Genomic DNA, 9467 nt, shown 5'->3' with positions numbered 1-9467 from the left:
CCATCCCGATCGTCTCCTAGCAACCGTTCGTGGAAATCGCACCGCATCCGCACTTGCTTGCGGATGCTTGCGATTTTCACGCAACCCCATTCATTTCTATGGGGCCTGCGTTACATGAAAAACGCACAAAGAGGAGCATGCTGCGATTTTCACGCAACGCACAAGTGATGCGTGAAAATCACTGCTCGTGTGCACAGCCCCATAGAAATGAATGGGTCCGGATTCAGTGCAGGTGCAATGCGTTCAACTCATGTATCGCATCCGCGCGGAATACTCGCCGTGTGAAAGGGGCCTTACGCCTATGGAGCTGTGTGAGGGCTCACTTTTGGAGTGACAACAAAATGGCAATTTTTTTTCCCCGTTACGCCATTTGCAATAAATATTGTTATATTTTAATAATACGGGCATTTTCGGGTGCGGCAATACCTGCCTTTTTTTTTATATATTGTTTATTTTGGGGGAAGGAGGGTGATTTGAACTTTTATATTTTTTATACATATACATTGTTTTTTTTTACTTATTTAAGTCACCCCAGGTGACTATAACCAGCAATCATCAGATTGTCAATTGCATTCTGTGATGGGTATACATAATCAGAGAACACACCATTCACTGTATTCCTATGCAGTGCTGCCACCTGCAGGCCAGCATCGGAATATGATCGGTATCAGAGCCTGCAAGCCATCCCTGGTACATACCAGCTTCCCCGATCTCAGCCGAGGAACGTTGTTAGGGGCACGGGTGCGCGCAGCTCAGATGCCGTGGTCACATTTGGCCTTATGGCTAATCACATACATTCGCCCTAAAGAAAAAACCCGGTGGCTATGGGGCCCGCGCGCCATCTTCCACCTTACATGTACAGTGGTCACCAAGGGGTTAAAATAAATTCTACAGCCAGAGTGTAAATAATTCTTGACTCGCCCTCGTAAAATGTCACCCAAGCGATAACATTTTGTTTTTCATGTGATTAAAAATGAATAAAAAAAAATATAAGTAAAAAAAAAAAAGTGAAAAACCGATTCTGCTTTGTAATTGCAGTTACCGTCCGCTTTAAACAAACAGTCCCTTTTTATTAGACGAGTCCGTCCTCCGATAAGCTGATCACATGGTGCAACGCTGCAGGGACGTCCAGCTGTAATCTGCATGAGGGGAGTTCAGTTTGCTGCTGCGCCACCACAGGAGAAATGAAGAATTACACAGTTCTCATGCTGAGTCCTCCAGAGTCAGAGACGCTCTTTTAGCTAGTTCATAAGACGTGGACGTGCCCCCCCCCCCCCTTCTGGTAAATCATACTGCCCTAAGAGGGGCATTTCTTTTTCCCGAAGGTGAGGGGAAAAAAAGGTGAGGTCTTCCATTCCTGATACAATTAGAATAAAACCTGCCCAGTCAACATTATGGTCCTGTCTTATATCATTGCAAAGATGTATAGTTCTTATCCAAATATTTGACCCCTATTGTGGCCCGGGACGTTAATATACAATCTTCACAAGTATCAGATGTCAGAAGATCAGAACATAGCACGTGGGTGGATGGCCAGGGCCGCTCCTGGCATCAATAACCGGGTCAGCTTGGTTCATAAAGTGAAGGTATATGAAAAGATCAGATACACCTCCCAAAAATAAGTTGGAAGTATGGTCCAAAATATGGTCTTCATGGTAGATTGTATGGTTGCAGGGGAATTTTTTTATTTTATTTTTTTCTTCGCTCCACCAGGGGGATTATGTTGTTATGTTTTTGAATTGGCCCGGGGTTATATTGAGAAATTCTTTAATGTAAGTGATATATTTTTTTATTTTTTTTATAAAAATGACAGACATATGAATATTGGCCAGCTAGTCATCTGAATAGACCTTGGCTCTTCAGTTCTAATCGCCTGGTGGATGAGGAGTGGAGAATCAAGGACTGTCCTCCTGCCCAGAGGAGGTCTGAAGATTCGCTTTACAATGAATCCTTTTATGCACCATAAGAGAAAACCATAATATGAAACTTTTGCCGCATTCGCACTGGTAAGGCTTATCTCCAAAGTCCTCATTGTGGACGTCGCTATCACAGTCCGGGTCATCTACAATAAACTCCATCGTCTCGTGAGTTTTCTGGTGTCGGAAGAGGTGTGAGGCAGAAGTGTAGGCTCTACCACAATCACATTTATAATGTTTCTCCATTTCTGTAGCCCAATACCTTGACCTTGCAGAGAAGTCCTCGTCATGGTGAGTCCTTTGATGCCGGTAGAGATGAGAACTACAAGTGTAGCTTTTTCCACACAGACAAGCGTATGGTTTAACCCTCTCTGGAGCTTCCACCTCGTTAACTTCTCCAGGGTCAACTTCTTCAGGGTCAACTTCTCCAGGGTCAACTTCTTCAGGGTCAACTTCTTCAGGGTCAACTTCTTCAGGGTCACTATCGAGTTGGATTTGGACCTTCACTTGGGTGTGTGTCTTCTGATGCCGTAACAGACGTGCCCTAACTCTGAACTTCTTGCCACAGTCGCACATATAAGTCTTGGCTCTTTTCTTATTTCCATCTAAGTGAGATTTCTGATGTCTGTGGAGATCAGATTTGCAGGTGTATCGTTTCCCACAAGCACAGGCATAGGGCTTATATAGGTTTTTTCTGGCATCGGAAGGTGTCGTGGATCCAGCTTGGCATGTCTTCTGATGTCTGTTCAGATTAGAACTGATGGAATACATCTTCCCACACAGGCATCGAAAAGGCTTTTCATGTTCTCCAAAATGCTGACCACTACCTACGTCACCTCCTACATGAGTTTTCTGGTGTCTATGGAGATGAGAGACGCTGGTGTAGCCTCTACCACACGCACAAGTATAGAACTTTGACGGCCGATTTCGTGCTCGTTTGGTCAATTTTGATTCTTTACGGCGATCTTTCTTTTCTTTTACAGACTTCTTTAATCCAACCTTTTTTGGTCTACCCCTCCGATTAGTCTTGGCCTTCTTTTCGTTAGGATTATCATCTTTCCTAAATTCTGTTGACTGATCTTCTAAGGTTGCACTACCTACTGTACTACTACAGCTTCCATCCCTAGGTCTTGACTTCTTCAGCTTATTTGATGCTCGTAAAGATTTCTCTTTAAGTCTTTTTCTTGTTCGATCCATGGGCTTTTCGCTTGCCTCCAAGGTGGAGAAGTTAAAAGGTTCTGCGAGTCAACTTTTTTTGTTTTCTTTTTACTAGGCTGGGTGTTCAGAATCTGCTGGAGAGAATACAAATATATAAATTACCATCAACATCATATTATACTACATAGGTAGAAGTGAAATGTGAATGGTATGAAAACTGAGCTATTGTGCACATCAGCGGCTCTCCAGCTGTGGTGACACAACCCCACAAGTGGACCACTACAGGTTTACAACCTATGTAAGGACAACTGCGATCATGTCGTTTTTGGTGCGATCATGTCGTTTTTGGTGGTCTTTTCGATGTGCAAGTGATCATATCGAGAACGTCTCTGACTGTAAATGGGTACGATATGAGATAAACTGGATTTACGGTAGGTCTGATTCGCACAACAGTATTTTCCATCTGTGTGGGCAGCGGACTGCACATGGACCCAATAAAGTCAATGAACTGGTCCATGCCAAGAGGCTCACAGCAAGCACTAGCCTAGTTTTTTCCATCCAAGACGTCATATTTTTCCAAAAAGACGTCATATGGAATAATATACAGTTTTTTTGCAGGTATATGGGAGAGTCGGGAGGAACAGTTAGTCATAGCAGTATCTGGGAAGGCTGAGTGACCAAAGATGGTAAAGCCCTTCAAGGGGCTCCTGTGAACACTGTAGCCTCTTCACTGTTTACCAGGCACAGCGCCGCACATCATGTAGTGGCTGTGGGCGGTACTGTAGTTCCCTCCCATTCAGTACCACAATGTATGGCGCTGCGGTGCTGATCGATGGGGTTGCCATAGGTGGGATCTCCACCAATCTGATTTTGATGACCTATAATAAATATAGACCCTGACAATCCTCTTAACAAATTAAACTACCTGCAATAAAAATGTAAAAAAAAAACAACTAAATTACTTTAAAAATCCCCTGCATTTGCAGTGCTGGTCCTCATTTTCCTGGAGCGATGATACGCCATGCTGTAGATTCACAAGCCCCAGGCAGCCAATCACTGCCCTCAGCCATGATGCTAGCATGTACGTCAGGGGACTGCTGAGCCATTACGAATTCAAACTTCAACTTTTGTAAGAGTTCCTCATAATTCATGCTTTCTACAGACAGCCAGTAGGGGGAGCTCACTGTATATGTATTTATACTGACTTCAGCTGGCAGGCACTAGGGGGAGCTCTATCTCTGCACTTCAGTGGGAGTTGTATATATCTACATGCAGTTAGCTCCCCCTTGTGGCAGCTGTACATATCTACATGCAATTAGCTCCCCCTTGTGGCAGCTGTACATATTTACATGCAGTTAGCTCCCCCTTGTGGCAGCTGTACATATTTACATGCAGTTAGCTCCCCCTTGTGGCAGCTGTACATATTTACATGCAGTTAGCTCCCCCTTGTGGCAGCTGCAGGCAGTCAGTATGTTATCATTCACCTTTATGGCGGTACTTGGCCTGCTCTACTGGACCGTTTTTTGGTAACAGCCATAAAAATGTGTTACAATGATCCCAACAAACGCCCTTTGAAGACACCATCCCATGAGATACCAACCTATGACAGGAATTTAAAGGCATCTGTACCTATGACACTGGCTGACCTGTTACATGTGCACTTGGCAGCTGAAGACATCTGTGTTGGTCCCAGGTTCATATGTGGCCGCACTGCTGAGAAAGATGAAGTTTTCTTTTTTTGCAAATGAGCCTCTAGGAGCAACGGGGGCGTTACCGTTACTCCTAGAGGCTCTGCTCTCTCTGCAACTGCTGCTCCCTTTCCACTTTGATTGACAGGGCCAGGTGTGAAAACGTCATCACAGCCTGTCCCTGTCAAAGTGCAGAGGGCGCGGCAGTTACAGAAAGAGCGGAGCCTCTAGGTGTAATGGCGACGCCCCCGTTGCTCCTGAGTAGAGTTGTTGCGATACCCAAATTTTTTATTCGATTTCGATACCATAAGAAAGTATTGCAATACTCGATACCACGCGAAAAAATAAACAAAAAAAGCCACGTGCATAATGCATTTCTAAAATGCATCACGCTATTTTATTTTTATTTTTTTGTTCCGGCGTTCACCGCATACATTTTTTTTAAAAATTTTAATAGTTTGGACTTTTTTGACGTGGCGATATGTTTATTTATTTATTGTTTATATATTTTATATGTGAAATTGGGAAAGGGGGTGATTTATACTTAATAATTTGGTGTGTTTTTTTTAACTTTTTTTTATTTTACACTTTTTATTTAATAACCATTTCCCCCCTTAGGGGCCAGAACCTGGGATCTTTTCATCCCTTGTTCTATTCACCCCTAATAGATCTCTATCAGGGTGAATAGGATTATACACTGTCCCTGCTGCTCTGTGCTTTGTGCACAGGGCAGCATGGAGCCGACTATGGCAGCCAGGGATTCAGTAGCGTCCTGGCTGCCATGGTAACCGATCGGAGCCCCAGGATTAGCCTGCTGGGACTCCGATCGGAACTGCCACCAATGAAGAGGAGGGGACCCTGTGGCCACTGCCACCAATGATTTTAATACTAGTGGGGTTAAGCGCACTGTGCCAGTAATGATTTTAATGGGGTAGGTGGGGGGAGGGCGCACTGCGCCACCAATGATAATTACCCCTTAATACAGGAGGCGGGTACTGGCAGCAGATCAGTGGCAGTTAACCCCTCAGGTGCCGCACCTGAGGGGTTAACTGCCGCTGATCGCAGCTCCCTGTCAGGGGCAGGTGCCAGCTATGTGATTCTGCTGCCGGCACCCGCCTCCTGTATTATGTGTTAAAGACGACCTTTCTTGGGTCCGGACTTGGTTAAGTATTAGGCTACACAGAGCGGCGCCCAGAGATGTCCCAGCACTTACTATTAGTCCTGGGCGCTGCTCCGTTCGCCCGCTGTGCCCCATTACTGTCTCCTGCTCCATATGCTAATTACTATCGGAGCAATGGGGAGGAGACATCAGCTTCTCTCCGAGGCGTTCCTTCTCCCTGAGCTGTAGCGCTGTCCAATCGCAGCTCAGGGAGAAGGAACGCCCACTAGAGAAGCTGATGTCTCCTCCCCATTGCTTTGATAGTAATTAGTATATGGAGCAGGAGACAGTAATGGGGCACAGCGGGCGAACGGAACGGCGCCCAGGACTAATAGTAAGTGCTGGGACATCTCTGGGCGCCGCTCTGTGTAGCCTAATACTTAACGAAGTCCGGACCCAAGAAAAGTCCTATCATTGGTGGCGCAGTGCGCCCGCCCCTCCTCCGTTCATTGGTGGCACAGTGCGCCCGCCTCTCCTCCGTTCATTGGTGGCGCAGTGCGCCCGCCCCTCCTCCGTTCATTGGTAGCAGCAGCAGTACAGGGGGAGGGAGAGACTGCTTCCTTCTCCCCTGTGCTGCTGACAGCAGTGCTCTCATGTTCGCAGATACTAGACTGCGCAGAAGCGCAGCCCAGTATCGAAAAAATGGAAATCCCGATACTGTATCGATACCGAGACGAAAGTATCAATTGGGTATCGAAATTTCGATACCCGCAACAACCCTACTCCTGAGGCTCATTTGCATATATTAAAACATCATTTTTCTCATTAATGCGGCCACATATGAACACGGGACCAACACAGACGTCTTCAGCTGCCAAGCGCACATGTAACAGGTCGGCCAGTGTCATAGGTACAGAACTGCTGACAGATGCCCTTTAAGACACATCCAACTTGATCACATACGGTGCTCTTCCATAAGGACAGATTTATCAGTATATCTAGCGCTAACCTACATACATTATGGAAGGGGGGGGGTGTAAAGGACAAGTTGTAGGGGGATGTCCCATCTGTTGTCCCTCATGAATGCAGCAGCGCATGCGCAGTTATCCCTATTCACCTCTACAGGACTTCTGAGGTCGGCTTCCTAAGCCATTTTTTAACTCTCACAGAAGTGAATGGAGTTCAAGGGTTTCTGTCACCTGAAAAATGGGTATTAGGCCGGCTGACACGAGCGATGTGCTAATGTCAGCTGAACATGAATATATTAGCGCCATCTCACTGCCGGAAGCCGTTAGAGAAAAACAAACTTTTATAATATGCTAATTAGCCTCTAGGTGCAGGGGGGGGGGGGGCGTTGCCCCTGCTCCTAGAGCAGGGGTGCACAACCTGCGGCCCGGGGGCCACATGCGGCCCTTGATACCATTCTGTGCGGCCCCCAACCATCTGGTAACAGACATGTATGCCTATGTCTTGTGGCTGCTCACATGTATTTTTCATGTATTTCTCCCATTAGATGGGAGTCCTGGAAGTGTAACTAGATATTAATGTTATATAATGTGTTTTCAATATGCCATAAGTACAATATTTCAGTTGTTAATACACCTTTAAATTCTTATTTCGGCCCTCGTCATTGGTTCAGTCTGGCAATGTGGCCCCCAACCAGGAAACGTTGTGCACCCCTGTCCTAGAGGCTCCGTTCTCCCACCTCTGGCCCCGCCCTCCTACAGTGAGGGAACGGCGCGACATTTACAAAGCAGACACGGTCGGAGGTAGGAGACCAACGATGCCTGCCCCTGTCAATCAAGAGAAGAAGGGCGTGAACAGAGCCTCTAAGAGCGGGTGCAATGCCCCGCCCCCGCTGCTCCTAAAGTCTAATTAGCATATTATAAAAGTTAGTTTTTCTCAGGCAGTGAGATGGCACTAATATAGTTATGTTCAGCTGACATTGGCACATAGCCAGCTAAATACAGAGACCCTTTCAGGCCCAGCACGCCGCCCTGTAGTTGTACCCTTTTCCTTGCAATATGCCACAAGTGCTGAGATAAGAAAACCCCTTTAAGTAGTCATCCAATCAGATTCCAGCTCTTATTCTTCAATGACACATTGGAAAATGAAAGCTGCGACCTGATTGGTTACGTTTCGATGCACCTTTTCAAGTCCGCGCACAGCCAAACATAAGCGGCGCTGCAGTCAACAGGCGGCGCCCCGCTCACACAGAGAATGCTGGGAGTTGTAGTTTTGCAATTGCGCAAACCCTCCCCTTTAAGGTTAAACCTCCATGTGGACCCGCTTTGCAGTGACGAATGCCGTGCAATTCCTCAAATTAGCAATGAAAGTGCTGGAAATCTCCCCCTCCCCCAAATCACACGGCGCATGCACTACAAGTCCCAGCGTGCGTCAGGTTATAAAATAGCCTAAGCTGTGATGTATAGCTATCCGTGTGCGGGGGTCCCGCCCGGGCGCCACTCACCTGCTTCCCACAGCCGCCACTCAGGAGACGCGCAACCTAACAACATCCATGTGACCGACTCCAGGGCTCGCCGTGCCGTGATTGGCTGCCTCGCACCCGGTGACCTCTCTCAGCCAATCAGAGCTCAGGCAGAACTGCCGCGAGCGGGGAGCCAATCACAGAGCGGCTTGTGTGAGACCGATAGGAAACGGCGGGATCTCGGCTTTTTTATATGGGGGGAGGAGGAGGCGTGCTGAGACTTGTAGTTCTGCCTCATGCTTAACGCGAACCTGTATAGTAACTGGTCTGCACTTGAAAAGCACTCGGGCTCCGGCAGAGAGAGGCATGCTGGTCACTGTAGTTCTAAAACTGAAATACTGCCTCCTCGCTATTGATGCAGAACTACAATTCCCACAATTCCGTGCACCGCCCACAGGACTTTACAGTCTTGTCAGTTGCGCTGTAAAAAAAACTAAACGGAAACGTGAATTAACCCTTTCAGCCCCTGAGGTTTTAGTTTTTCACTCCCTGTTTTTATTTTTCCGTTCACACAGCTGGATGAGGGTTTGTATTTTGCGGTTAAGCTGCACTTTCTAATGCCACCAATTAATATTACCTATGATGTAGTGGGGAGCTGGAAAAAATAAAATAAAAATCCAATTCCGCAACAGTTTTATGGGTTTTATTTTTACGGCGTTCCCTATGCGGTAAAACTGACAGCAGGTGCTCTTCTTTCTCCGGGTTAGTACAATTACGGCGATATCACATATGTATAGTTTTGCTTGCATTTTAACCCGTTAACGACCAGCGCCGTACATGTACGGCGTGTTGATAGGGCAGGAGCTGCTTAAGGGTCCAGCAGTCACTGATATCCGGACCCCAGCTGTATGCGCCGGCGCATTAACCCTTGCGCTGACTGCGGCACATGCGGGCTCCAGACGTGTGCGGGGTTTCCATCGGGTCCCCGCACTGCTGTGACGGGGACCCGATGGCAGGGAAGTATTGTGATGCATTATAAAAGGGGATCAGACCCCCAACAGTTGAAGTTCCAGAGTGGGACAAAAAAAAAGTGAAAAAAATGTAAATTAAAAAGTTTTACAAAAAAAATGAAAGTTTAAAAAAAACAAAAACATCCTTTTCCCAAAATAAAGTAAAAA

At 46.6% G+C, this 9467-nt stretch overlaps 1 protein-coding gene across 2 annotated transcripts; it reads right to left on the bottom strand.

Moving 5' to 3' along the window:
* Positions 1–438: 438 nt before the first annotated feature.
* Positions 439–8410, bottom strand: LOC120977821 (histone-lysine N-methyltransferase PRDM9-like). Of its 2 annotated transcripts, none has more exons than XM_040405949.1 (3): positions 8332–8410; positions 2402–3205; positions 439–2326 (listed from the first exon to the last, which is right to left on the bottom strand). In XM_040405949.1, the coding sequence occupies exons 2-3, from the start codon at positions 3111–3113 to the stop codon at positions 1896–1898; spliced, it is 1143 nt and encodes a 380-aa protein (XP_040261883.1). In that variant the 5' UTR covers positions 3114–3205; positions 8332–8410; the 3' UTR covers positions 439–1895. The 2 variants fall into 2 exon arrangements, with proteins under 2 accessions (XP_040261883.1, XP_040261884.1); XM_040405950.1 differs by having other exon boundaries at positions 2402–3208; positions 8332–8404.
* Between the last annotated feature and the right edge of the window lie 1057 nt (positions 8411–9467).

This window comes from Bufo bufo, chromosome 8, assembly GCF_905171765.1.
Source record: "Bufo bufo chromosome 8, aBufBuf1.1, whole genome shotgun sequence".
Taxonomy (NCBI): Eukaryota; Metazoa; Chordata; class Amphibia; order Anura; family Bufonidae; genus Bufo; species Bufo bufo.
Note: the sequence above shows the minus strand (reverse complement) of the source record. Positions and strands in the feature narration are given on the sequence as shown.